The 14,189-nt window shown below is 43.7% G+C and overlaps 1 protein-coding gene across 1 annotated transcript in view; it reads right to left on the minus strand.

The window, feature by feature from the left end:
* Positions 1-14,189, minus strand: part of SCFD1 (sec1 family domain containing 1) — a 76,015-nt gene that overhangs the window by 14,806 nt on the left and 47,020 nt on the right. The window contains exons 18-21 of the mRNA XM_054972061.1: positions 14,016-14,078; positions 13,288-13,363; positions 12,066-12,119; positions 2,349-2,401 (exon numbers count right to left, since the gene is read on the minus strand). Coding sequence (XP_054828036.1) covers positions 2,349-2,401; positions 12,066-12,119; positions 13,288-13,363; positions 14,016-14,078 — 246 coding nt within the window. The remainder of the gene's footprint in view (positions 1-2,348; positions 2,402-12,065; positions 12,120-13,287; positions 13,364-14,015; positions 14,079-14,189) is intronic.

Genomic DNA, 14,189 nt, shown 5'->3' on the forward strand with positions numbered 1-14,189 from the left:
TGTCATTGTCTTGTAAATAGAAGGCTTGGGTTCCTGTACTGAATCAAGCCATCTCATTTTGGGTCCTCCTCTTTTCCTACTGCCTTCAATGTTTCCTAGCATTATTTTCTTTTCCAGTGAGTCTTGTCTTCTCATAATGTGATCAAAGCACAATTGTCAGTTTAGCCGTTTTAGCTTTTATGGAGAATTCAGGTTTGATTTAATCTGGAATTCCAACACCACATTTTGAAAGAATCAATTTTCTTCCTGTCAGCTTTCTTCATTGTCCAACTTCCACATTATAGCATGAATTAGTCACTAGTGACATTTTCTTTTTTAGTTCCTTCATAGCTGCCCTTCCAAGTCTCAATATCCTTCTGATTTCTTGGTTGCATTCTCTCTTTTGATTGATGATTGAACCAAATAATAGAATATCTTTAACAATTTCAGTTTCTTATCAACCTTAAAATTGTGTAATTTTTCAGTAGACGTTACTTTTGTCTTCCTAATGTTCAGCTGTAATCTTATTTTGGCACTTTCTCTTTTAACCTTCATCTGGAGTCATTTCAAGTCTTCACTGTTTTCTGCTGGTAATGTGGTCTCATCTCCATATCTCAGATTGTTAATGTTTCTTCCACCAAATTTCACTCCAGCTTCATTTAAATCTAATCCCGCTTTCCTTATGGTATGTTTTGCATATAGATTGAACTGACAGGGAGATAAAATACATCTGGTCCGAAACCTTTCTCAACTGGAAACCATTCTGTTTCCCCATATTCTGCCCTAAAAATAGCCTCTTATCCATAGCATAGATTGTGCATCGAAACAATCAGAAGTTGCTGCACACCCATTTGTTTTAAAACAGTCCATAGCTTTTCACGATCCATACAGACAAAGGCTTTGCTGCCATTCATAAAACACAAGCCAATTTTCTTCTGTAATTCTTTGATGTGCAACATTAACCACCATAAATTGCAATATGATCACTAGTGTATCTTCCTTTTCTGAATTCTGCTTGAACATCTGGCAGTTCTTGTTCCATATATGGTACAAGTCTTTGTAAAATTTTGAGCATCATTTTGCTTGTGTGGAAAATTAATGGTCCAATTGTTGCTACAATCTTTGACGTCTCCTTTCTTTGGAACTGGAATGTAGATTGAATATTTCTAGTCTGTGTAGGCCTTTGGTTTCCCCCATTTGCCAACATATTCTTGTTATGATTTTAATAGACTCGGTTTCTGTAACTTCTCCCAATTGCTTTGAGCGCAGCTTTTACTTCACATTCTAAAATTGCAAGTTCTTCATCATAAAATTCTTCTTTGAAGGAATCTGTCATCCTTTCATCTCTTCTGTATAGTTCTTCCATCTTTATTTTATTTTGATCAGATAATGTATTTCCATGGTGACCTTTTAGCATTCCTATCTGAGGTTTGAATTTCCCTTTGATTTCCTGGATCATGTGAAATAGATCTTTTTCTTTTTTGCGGGGGAGGGGTATTCACTTCTATTTCTTTGCACTGGTTATTATAATAGTTCTCTTTGTCTTTGTGTGCAAGGCCCATTATCTTTAAGAAATACATAACACATATTTATTTAGAACATTCATATGGTGCTTCTCCAGAGACCTGCCTGAGGTGGCTCACTCAGTAAACATAATATAATCACATCATAAAAATAACGAGCACTTTGAAACAGATGGGCTGCCAGTGCAGATCTTTTAAACTGGGGTGATTGTCCTGGGCAGCCACATTTCTGGGCAACTACATTTTGGACCAAAGTTTCTGGACAATTTTCAAATGCAGCTCCATGTAAAACAGATTAGAATAGTCTAACTTGGACAGCATGGATCACTGTAACCAGATCACACTTTGGGGAATGGCCAAAGTTATAAAAGTTATTACAATGGAAATCTGAGCATCCAGCCATAGGACAGAATCCAGCAGGAATCCCAAGCAACAAACTTGCTCCTGTTCCTTCAGGGAGAGTGCAACCCTCTCTAGCACAGGCTGCCTCCTCAGTCCTCAAGAAGTTTGTTACTGACCAACAGCAGTCTTGTTTGGACAGTTTCAGTTTATTGGCCTTCATCCATCCCAGGGATTTGTCCAGGACTTCCACAGGCCCACTGACTCAGCTATTAAGGACCAACAGAGCTTAGTATCATTTGAATATTGGTGGTACCATGCTCCAAATCCCTTGATCTCTTCCAGAGATTCCACATAGATGTTAAAATATGAAGTACTACCGATCTAGTGAAAAGATATGATCTTGGAACACAACATCTGAGGTAATATGCGACTTGACTGGTGGAGCAGGTGTCACACAGATTTCAAGCCACGGGTTTCCCCCCAAAATATTTATAGTAAACTCACCTATCACTGCCTCGCAGCATCTTAGGGTCAAAATATCTGTATTCATCTGTCTCCTATTTAGAAAGATAGAAGTTTGTAACAATATTTACTATCTTAAGTCCAAACACTCTCACTAGTGGCTTCATTAATCCATTTTCCAAATTACATTTTAGGTTACCTTGAATTATGCAATTAGAACTCCCATCACAGTACTTCCATAAAGATTACATTTCACTGAAATAGCTCTTTATGAGTATTCACTTTTGTACAGCACTGAAATAGCTGTGATAGGTGCCAATGAGGAGTAAGTAGCTCATCTGAAATCCACTGCTACCAAACTTCCAAAATATGCTAGTTGCACAGTATGTTCTAGTTATGAAGCAATATGGAAAAATCCCAAGGTATTACTAGTTTTAGAGCCTCACACCAGCTTTTATTTCCCATCTCCCCCAAAGGTACATTCTTTCTAGGAGTCACTAGCCCTCTATTTTCATTTCAAACACGTAATGGCAATGAATGGTAAGAAGATATACCAGTCAAAATCGTTATTCATCATTAAACACACTCTTATTATTCAATGGCATGATTTATGAGTACTATTAAAGCAAAATTAAGTCTGTTTACAAAATGTGTGGAATTACAAACTCCAATTTTTTTAATGTTGACATTATTATGATATGAAAGATTTCCCCCCCTCCTCAAAGACATGGTCAATATTTGCACTGGCAAGTATCATCATTTTTTCCGTCTATTTTGCAGCTACTTTAATCATGTAAGGAAAGCAAGAAAGACAGAAAATAGAAGTAATTTCAGTTCTGTTTTTCATCATTTTCAACATTATAATGGTAGTTATTCTACTATATAAAACTTACATGATCCAGAAAGAGAGATCTGTGTGTAAAAACACATTTCTGTACACCCCTACTATGGATGCAAATTTTGATTCATACCTGCATCTACACCAGGATGATTATCCAGTCTACAATGAATAAACTATATACCACTTTTGACGAGGATGTGTACCAGGAGCCACTAGTGGCTACATGGAAGCCACCCAACCTGTACCCTAGCCAAAATATACAGAAGAGAAACCCTGGAGGGTTTTTTTGAATATTCTTATTTTTTTGAATATATTTTTTGAATATTCTTCTTAGTCATCAGCTTTTTTCCTTTGTGAGACAGGAAGGCTACCCCCCCACCTCCCATGAATAACAGCCCAAATATATCCCAAACTTCAGACTTCCATTATTTACCTTCTCGATCCAATTTCCTAGAGCTTTTGTTATAGCAAAATGAGGGAAGTCACAGCCCTCAAAGAACCACTTTTCAACAAACTGCTGGTGACTCTCTTGAATATACTGGAAGTGCCATTTGCAGTCTTGCCTAAACATTCCAACTGCTTTGTGTTCAGCATATTAGGTCTCCCATATGAAAACCCAATGTCAAAGTCCTCCAAATGCCTTGACAAGCCTTGCAATTTATTTATTTATTTGCATTATCTATAGTTGGCCTTTTTTCACAGAGACTCAAGGTGGATTACACAGTGCAAATCAATATGGTCAGTGACTGGGGCATTCAATAAACAATACAATAGAATAAAGATAACAGATATTTGTAAACAAGCAGAAATCTGATACAGAGCTGGGGGCGGGGGTGTTAAAACAAAGCCTAAGATGATGACACAGGCAATACAGAACTATCCAATAGGATTACACTTGCAACACCAGACAGTACACAGTAATATATTACAAATGTCAGGTCCAGTGTATATCTAAACTGTACTGACTCCATTTTCTAATGCTTCTAGTGTTTAAGTGTTTTCTTCCCAGGTGCACCAGTTCCCAGGCAGCATTCCCACCGGAGGAGACTGTTTTGTCTAACATCGTTCCACCAAGCATTGGCCTTGAAGGAGAGCAGCTTCCCAGGACTGAGAGATGTTGTTTTGAGAACTGTGGGGGGAGGCTAATCCAGATGGGTATTGTTACTCTGTACCTTATGCTTTGCCCTTCATTGGTAACAATGATCATGTACCATCCTGAGTCTCCTATTCAGGACAGTGGACTATAATGGACCTTTTCTGCAGTAAAGTTTCCTTTTTCAAACAATGGACTTGTGTTTGCTTCTAAAGGGAATCCTGTAGTGAGAGCCTTATTTAGCCACAGTCTGACATTTTGTTACCAATCATGTCTGAGTCGGGCCCAGCGGAATCCAAGGTTGTCCCGGACAGGGATCCTTTGTTTGATCCGTATGCGTCTCCCGACAATCAACCAGTGCAAGCCCAAGACTCCCAGGAGCTGGGAGCAGCCGGGAACGGGACCGGAGCCTCCACTTCCACCCCGCCTCTCATCGACCTCGGTGCTCGGGACAAGACCGAAGGCGACCTCGGGGCAAGGCCGAAGGCGACCGCTCTCCCCTTGATCTCGGTACCCACCCCGTCGGAGTGGGGAGCCAGACCCCGAGAAACGAGAGAGCGCCGGGCTGGTGGACTCCATCCACGAGTTTCGATGGACGGGCGCCGAAGCCTAGAAACCGTCCCTGAGCTAGATAGCAGCCAACCATGGCGATATTGGAACAGGACGCTCGAGCAGACGGAGGGGAACACGTCCCACCGCGGCGCCCTGAGTTGGGATTATTCCGAACTTGCTCCGTGGAAAGAGCCAACGGAAGTTCCTGAACAAAGTTGGGAGCAGATACAAGGTCGCACCCATGCTGTAGATACCAGCATCTCGGCAGTGACGGGCCTGGCCAAGGGAATCCTAGCAGCGAGATCGCGAGTCGTTCAAGGGGACCCTCCGCCTTGGGGCCCCTTTTCCCCGGTGAGTGCAACGAATGGAAGTTCCATGAGGGAGCAACCGGGGCCAAGTCGAATGCAACAGTTAGAAGCTAAACTGATGGATATGGAAGAAAGTTTGGCTCATGCCATTCATCTAATCTCTGCAATGGGAGCAGGAGAGAGACTGTCCCCTGAAGAGATGGCGGTGCAGATAGCTACCCTCCAAAGTGTCATCTCCTATCCGGTGGAGGGAGTCCAGCAACGGTCGTCACCTACGGGAGAGGGGGACACCTGCCCTGGCGAATCGGGAGAACAACCCAAGGAATTTCCCAAACAGCACGAAATTCCACCGAGGGGGGATAACCCGGTTGAGCCACCCGGAGAGACTCCCACCGAACCTCCTAACTCGGGAGGGGATGTGCCGCCAGACGAGACTCCCGTTGAGCGGCCTACGGAAGGGGAAGAAAAGCCAAGTGAGACACCGGTGATACCCCCTCATACTTCTCCAATAACGGTCCGGCCGGACCAATCGGGAGCACACCCGGCTCCATCCGAGGAGGAAGCCCCTCGTCAACCGCGGGAAACTGTTCCCGTCGGGCAACCTTCAGGGGACGATCTACCAGCGCCACGAGGCCAGCCTTTGCTTCCCAGAATAACGACGCCTGGAGGGGCAAGCCCGCGCGGCCTTCCACCCATCCGGCCTTCGCCGCTGCGGCCCCTCCCGCCTCGACCGCAGCTCATACCGTTGCAGCAGCCACAGGACCAGCCCGCCTTACCACCCCCGAATCAACCGGGAAGGCCCGCACCACTACGACATCACCAACCCCCTCCTCCGCGGCCGATCCCCACTCAACCACACCAGCCTCCTCCACCTCGACAGCTACCGCCAACGCCTCCCGTGTTACCAGCCAGACCAAGACTGCCGCCACCTGCTCGCCCGCCACTGCAGCCTCCGGCCCAACCGAGACCACCCCCGGCAGCCCAACCACGGCAACCTCTGCCAGCACCGCCGGTACAACCGCCGCCAGTACAACCGCCACCGTTGCCCCAACCGGGGCCACAGTTACCTCCTCCCACGCCCCAGGCGCAATTAAGACTGCCGATGGACTTCTACCCAGCGCCTGCTCCGAGACAAGAACTCCCGATGGGCTGGGTGAAACTGGAAGCCACTTTCGATGGGGATCCCTCCAAACTAGGATTTTTCCTGGTGCAAGTGGTACAATTTTTCAACCGGTGGGGACACCTCTTCGGCAATGAGGCCAGTCAAATTGAACATCTTGGATCTCGCTTACAAGGCAAGGCAGCGGACTGGTATGTAGGACTATACAATGTTGGGGCCCCAGAACTCGATACTCTCCAGGGGTTGGTGGATGCTATCCGAGCGCAATATGAAGACCCCTTAGAAGAAACCAGGGCCCGAACAGAATTGCAAGCCATTAAACAAGGCAGCATGTCAGCAAGAGACTATGTCACAAAATTCCGGCAATTGGCAGCCAAGTGCCCTAGGTGTGAGGAGTCCACCAAGATTATCCTGTTTAAGCAAGGACTAAACCCGAGACTTTTGGACAGAGCCCTCATGCAGGACAATCCCCCTACGTTGTTAGGTTGGATCCAACTTGCTTGCGAAGTGGAGAATCGCATTTTGGAAGTCCGTTTGGTTGAACAACAACAACAAACGGGACAAAGAAGACCATTGACTTTACAGAAGGGAGGACGGGGAGCTGGCTACGCCACCCGTGGAGCGAGAGATGCTAGATGGCAACAAGGGCTGTGTTTGCAATGCGGACAAGCCGGTCACTTTGCAGCACAATGCCCCTACCGGCCTGTGCAAAGACCTCCGCTTCAACTACGGCGTCCAACCCTTGCTCCGTTTCCTACTCTTCAACGCCCGATTCCCGCGCCACGAGCGAATAGAGGCCGCGGCGCTTCCCAAAGGCCAGCCTCAGAGAGAGGGCTGGAAGCGGAAGAAGTTATGGAATACGACCCCGCTTCCCCAACCGCAGAAGACAATCCAGAAAGTCCCCAGTCGGGAAACGAGATGGATCTGTCGTAAAAGGGCCCAAACGACAGATCCGCCCCAAGCCAGTCCCTGCACGGAACCGGCCGCCTGGGTCCATTTTATTCATGCCAGTGACTCTAATCAACCCAGAGAGAAAAATGCACATTCGGGTGCAAGCCCTTATCGACTCGGGCTGTTCGAGAGACATCATTGCCCCAGCTCTAGTCAATGGACTGGTCTTACCAACTCGGGATTTACAAAATCCAGTAATCTTTGAACAAATGGATGGCACCAATATGAACCCTGTCACAACTGAGACCATCCCAGTGATCACAGGCATGGGACAACATTGGGAAAGGAGGTCCTTTGTCATCAGCTCTACTGCCAAGTACCCATTAATTCTAGGCAGCAAATGGCTATGTGATCACAATCCCTACATAGACTGGGCACAAGGATGTATCACCTTCAGTCATGCCAACTGTAAAAATCACCGTTGGAACCAAAACTGGGGCGATGATCCAACCCATACTGAAAAGGCCCTTCTCACTCAAGAAGAAGTCAACCAAATACCAGAACCGTATTGGCCTTTTCTAAATGCTTTTTCTGAGGAGGAAGCTGATACTCTACCCCCGCACCGACGAACGGACTGTGCGGTGGAAATTTTACCCGGAGCCTCACTGCCCAAAGGACGACTCTATCCCATGAGTCTCCATGAACGAGAAGAGCTCCGGAAATTCATCGACACCAACCTTCAACGAGGGTTCATCCGCCCAGCCAATAGTCCCCACGCCGCTCCAGTCCTCTTCGTGAAAAAGAAGGATGGGGGACTCCGACTGTGCACGGATTTTCGAGGACTGAATGCAGTGTCCACCAACAACGCCTATCCTATACCACTCATCCGAGACCTTCTCAACGTCGTGGCTCAAGGTAAGATCTTTACGAAATTAGATCTAAAAGATGCTTACTTCCACGTTCGTATCAAGGCAGGGGATGAGTGGAAAACCGCGTTTAATACGCCCCTCGGACAATATGAATACCTAGTTATGCCTTTTGGATTGACGGGAGCCCCGTCTGTATTCATGTCCATGATAAACGAAGTTCTACACGAATTTTTGTACAAAGGGGTGGTGGTGTACCTTGATGATGTTTTAATTTATTCAGACACCGAGGAAGAACATATTCAAATGGTACAAAAGGTCCTGGCCACCTTTATGAATAATAAACTGCCCATCAAGTTGTCCAAATGTGAATTCCATAAAACCGAACTCACTTACCTCGGATATTGTATCTCCCAAGAGGGTTTAAAAATGGATCCGGCCAAAATACAAGCGATCCAAGACTGGCAAACACCCACCACCCGTAAAGAACTGCAATCCTTCCTGGGTTTTGCCAACTTCTATAGAGACTTTATAGCAAATTTCGCCCAAATCACGCTCCCCTTAACAGAATTGCTGAAAACAAAAGATAAAGGGGACCAAGCTAAAAAACCCTCCTCCAAACTACAATGGACCTCCGATTGCCAAACTGCCTTCGAATGCCTAAAAAAGCAATTTGTAACGGAACCCATCCTCTCCCACCCTAACGAACAATCCCCTTTCATAGTGCAAGTCGACGCCAGCGATACGGCCATAGGGGGAGTTTTACTGCAGAAGGGGGAGGATGGAAAGTTGCGGCCTTGTGCATTCTTGTCTAGAAAATTTTCGGAGGCGGAAAGGAATTGGAATGTGTGGGAGAAGGAGGCTTTTGCAGTAAAAGCAGCCCTTACTAACTGGAGACATTGGCTGGAGGGGGCGCGATACCCCTTCGAGGTCTGGACAGATCATAAAAATCTGGAGGTCCTCCGAAGCCCACGCAGACTGAATGCCAAGCAATTGCGATGGGCGGAGTTCTTTTCCAAATTCAACTTCACTCTGAATTATCTCCCGGGCAAAACTAACTTTTTGGCGGACGCCCTATCGCGCATGCCCCAACACAAAAGCAAACGGGAGGAGACTGTCGACACGGTCTTCTCGCCTACGCAACTGGGGGGCGTGGTGACTACTCGCAGTCGGGCCAAGCAGCCCCTCCCGGCCAACCAGGAGTGGAAATCGAAACTTAAAACTGAAGTGGAAAAGGAGGGGGATAAAGCTCCGCGAGACAAACTGATCCAATCCCCACAAGGGGATTGGCTAGCTGGGAGCAAGTTTTATGTCCCAGACAGCCTCAGGCTGGAGGTCTTGCAGCGCTGTCATGATGCTCCCACTGCTGGTCATTATGGGTATCTGAAAACATTGCATCTAATCCAAAGACAATTCTGGTGGCCAGGCATGCGCAAAGACATTTCCCAATATGTTAGTTCCTGCCCTGTTTGCCTCAGCGCCAAAACCAGAAAAGGAAAACCTCCGGGTCTCCTGCAACCATTAGAAACACCGAACAGACCTTGGGAAATAATTTCTATGGACTTTATTACTGATCTACCTATTTCAAAAGGACATAATTGTATTTTAGTCGTGGTAGATCTGTTCTCCAAACAAGCTCATTTTATTCCCTGTACTGCTATACCCACCGCTCGAAAACTAGCCGATTTATTCTTAAAACACATCGTAAAATTACATTCTTTTCCGTCCAAGGTGATTTTGGATCGCGGCGGACAGTTCGTTGCCAACTTCTGGCGGGAGCTTTTGAAAATGTTGAATATTGAGCAAGGCATCAGCTCAAGCCACCACCCACAAACCGACGGACAATCCGAAAAAACAAACCAGATATTAGAACAGTTTCTTCGTTGCTACATTAATTTCCAACAAGATAATTGGGTGGACCTCCTCCCTCTAGCCGAGTTCTCATATAACAACAGTGTACACGCTTCAACCGGAGAGGCCCCTTTCAAGATTGTTTATGGAACTCACTTCAATCCCTTCCCGTTGGACGCTCCCCCTCTCCATTCCTCTAAATTGCCAGATGTATCTTCGTGGTGGGGGGAGGCGGCGCAACAATGGACTCTTATTAAGAAACACCTTGAAAAAGCCAAACTGGATTACAAAAAATACGCAGACCGCCATCGTGTGGCCGAATGGGATTTACAACCTGGAGATCATGTGTATATTTCCACAAAGAACCTGAAACTAGCTCAGACAAGCCGCAAACTCGCTCTAAAATTCCTGGGACCTTTTCCTGTGCGCAAAATAATAAATAAAGTGACTGTTGCTGTAACTTTGCCCAAAAACTTACGCCATGTGCATGATACATTCCATGTCAGTCTTTTAAAGAGAGCTCCTACCGATGACAAGTGGCACCTCAAAGCTCCACCCATTCCAACTTTAATTGACGACCAAATACACTATGAAGTACAACAAATTTTGGACTCTAAACTCAAGCGAAATCAGCTTTTTTACCTCATTAGATGGAAGGACTTTGATTCTGGATACGATGAGTGGGTGAATTCTGTACATGTTCATGCTCCTAGACTAACCAAAGCTTTCCATGCTCGCTACCCATATAAACCCGGGGGGGATCTGTTTTAGGGGGGGCAGAATGTCAGGTCCAGTGTATATCTAAACTGTACTGACTCCATTTTCTAATGCTTCTAGTGTTTAAGTGTTTTCTTCCCAGGTGCACCAGTTCCCAGGCAGCATTCCCACCGGAGGAGACTGTTTTGTCTAACATCGTTCCACCAAGCATTGGCCTTGAAGGAGAGCAGCTTCCCAGGACTGAGAGATGTTGTTTTGAGAACTGTGGGGGGAGGCTAATCCAGATGGGTATTGTTACTCTGTACCTTATGCTTTGCCCTTCATTGGTAACAATGATCATGTACCATCCTGAGTCTCCTATTCAGGACAGTGAACTATAATGGACCTTTTCTGCAGTAAAGTTTCCTTTTTCAAACAATGGACTTGTGTTTGCTTCTAAAGGGAATCCTGTAGTGAGAGCCTTATTTAGCCACAGTCTGACACATGTGTGTTATGTGCTGTTATGACTTATGGAAACTCATGAACAGAGTACACAGTAGTGTACTTATCCCTATACCAACGCAGCTCTTTGAACAATTTCTTACAGAACTCTCTGAACTATTTCCTTACTAAATCGTTTTCTTATAGCACAGCCCTATTTAAATATGATCCACTAAAATGTCCCTTGCTTGTTTAAATAATGTAGGAAATTATGGCTGTAAACAAGACTACAGGGCAACATAAAAATAGTATCACAACATCTTATAAATATAAACAGGGAATCCTTGTAAACCCAGAAACATACCTTGGGTAAAAATATTCACAGGCAATTGTTTCTAATTTTAAAAGAAATTTTAAATTCATCTGAAGAAAAGAGAATTTATTGTTGTACCTTGCTAAAACCTCAGAGTTAACTAATGTTTTGGGGACTTTTTGGTTTCATATTTGATTTCCCCCAAACAAGTGTCCTTCGATGGAGTTCCCAGCTGCTCAGCAGCTTTTTTTATATGGATGAGTGCAAATGACTCAATCACATTACCGGGGCATATGATGTGGTCCTTTCTCATGGAACTTACACTCCTGCGGTATGAATGTGCATATCCACACACACACAGAAAGATAAATGAAATTTTATGGGAGTGGAAATGGGCTGTTGAAAATTGTACAACACCTTTCACGCTTGTTGAAAGCCAACCATTCATCTGATTGGCAGAAGGGTGTGCATTGTTTTCTCCAAGCCACCCACTGCCACCATAGGCCAGCTAATGGGTGGACTCAGAGCAGAAAGCAAGTAGGACACCCTTCCTGCTCCTAGCTCACTCATCAGCTCCTCAGTGGCTGCACAGAAGGGCAGAGGTAAGGAAGATAGGATTTCCTCTTTCCAGTGCGTACTCATAGATCCTCTGAATATTATTCCTAAGATAGAAAATGCCCATAGTTCATTCCTAATGTGTTAAATGGTTAATACTTATGACTGGAAGCAAAAGTTTGTATATTTCAATTTTATAAACAATTCAGATTTTTGAGTGAGTTGTACTTACAGGATTTGACTTCATCTCCATAAGGTTGTCTAAAATACGAGTAACTGGTAGATTCTATGAAAGACAGCACAATTCAAGTCAAGTACAGAAATTGTTTAAACGTATCATGAAACAGGTACAGTCACATGACTAGTTTATTTTTCACATTGTTGGTGGAACATTTTCACTAACAAGTCTGCCTCCTTTTATTATCATTATTGCCCTGCCACATTTTCCTTGACTACATTAAAGCTTCTACCATCAGACTGTGACTTCCTGAGAACAAGGGCAAAAGAGACACTAGACATTTTAGAATATAAAGAGGAATCCACTAACAGGATCACTAAAAAAGCAATACATATCCTTTATATAACGTTGAAATGAGCCCTTGCACATCCCTAAGTTGTACACAGAGTGAGTACTAATTTTTTCTTTTGGTTGCAGCTCCCTGTACTGTATTGAATGCTGCTTGAGAAGGTCTTTTGAGCTTCAGGAATGGCTTTTTGTCATCCTCGTGTAACACTGTATGTGTGGCCAAAGTCCAAGATGCTGAGAAAGCCAGCATTAACTATCTGTTGTCCTCTCACGCCTCAGAGAAGCAAGATGACAACACTCTGTCTCACTTTTTCTCTAGTTGTACCTGAATGAGGCAGAAATTATAAAGCAAGCGCAACTCTAGGATTAATGACATTCACACTTGCTTATAGACTGCTGTCAGATTTCCTACTTGGAAAGAAGATGACAATTGTGGATATAACATTTGCTGATCCTTAGTTTCTTCATATCTTAGCTAAACAATGTTTAAAAGGATAAAACTTAGATGAAGTTGCAGGACATTTAATCATCTCCCCAATTTTAACAATATTTTTACAGGCAGAGAAATTATTCTTGATGTTATGGATGGTAAATGTGCAAGGCTTCATTGAGCTTTTGATGTAGGTGCACAGCAAGGGTTTCTTTTTTAAATTCTATTTCTGTTCACGTTCTTAAAACATGCTCAGAGCATCATAAACACATAGTAGGAGGAACACAAAGCTCAGGAGCAACATGGAATTTATAGTATGGCAATCCTTTGCATACTAATAAAGTTTTTAACAATCTATCTCTATAAGCTGAGTAATAAAAATTTATTTGGCAGTACTATGAAATATCATTTAGTTCAAAGACATGCCTTGTATGGTTCTTATTTCATGTTTATGGTAAAAGTCTATAAACATGCTTAATGTTCCACTGTCAAACATACCTGTTGTTTTAGTACTAGATTCTTGACTCCCTCCATCACAAACTGTGATCCTGTATTCATGACACGTGAAAAAAGGCTGAAACATAAAGAACATATAATGCATGATTAATGATGATCTTTGGTTTCATGTATTTAAGAAGAATGTTTGTTATGATGAACCGGTCCTCACTGTACTTCATGAGTTAAAACACTGAAACTGTACAACACAAAATATGAAGAAATGCTACCAATATTTGTTTTCTATTCTATATTTATTAATTATTAGTACATGTGAAAGATTAAAAAAATTACTCTATCCAGAACTGCAGTTAGCATTATTTCATGGAAATGACTGTGGGCTCCCACTTTGACCAAAATAATGCTTTGAAGGCCCTGTGTTAAAATGATCCACCTACTCAAAGAGTGAGGGCTGCTGCTGAGCAGATCTGAACATTTCTTCTCTGATGGATGCCAGTTTATTCATCTCGGTACTGTGATTTAAAACAATTATTAACCTGTTTAATACAGTTATTGCCTAACATCTATAAAACAATAATCTGATTCCTATGTACTGGACATGCCTCAGCATGAACAGCAGAATATGGAGGAATACCTTTTAATAATGTTTTGTCGAAGTGAACTATGTTCCATCAGTCAGCACTTAAGAAGTTAACAATAAAACAACAATAACAATAAAAAATTACCTCAGACTTTTAAGAAAGGATAACAAAATGCAGTTTGTAACTCACCCCAACGATTTGGCTGCACTGTTTCCATAGGTAGCTGGAGTTGAAGCCATTTTGGCAAATGCTCTGTGAGATAAATAGATATCTATATGCTTAATTTACTTTCATCAGTATGCTAACATATTAGTTCTTATCTCTTTCCATGAACAAAACATTCAGTTTTAACATTCAGCCTGT

Source organism: Eublepharis macularius, chromosome 2 (genome assembly GCF_028583425.1).
Source record: "Eublepharis macularius isolate TG4126 chromosome 2, MPM_Emac_v1.0, whole genome shotgun sequence".
Taxonomy (NCBI): Eukaryota; Metazoa; Chordata; class Lepidosauria; order Squamata; family Eublepharidae; genus Eublepharis; species Eublepharis macularius.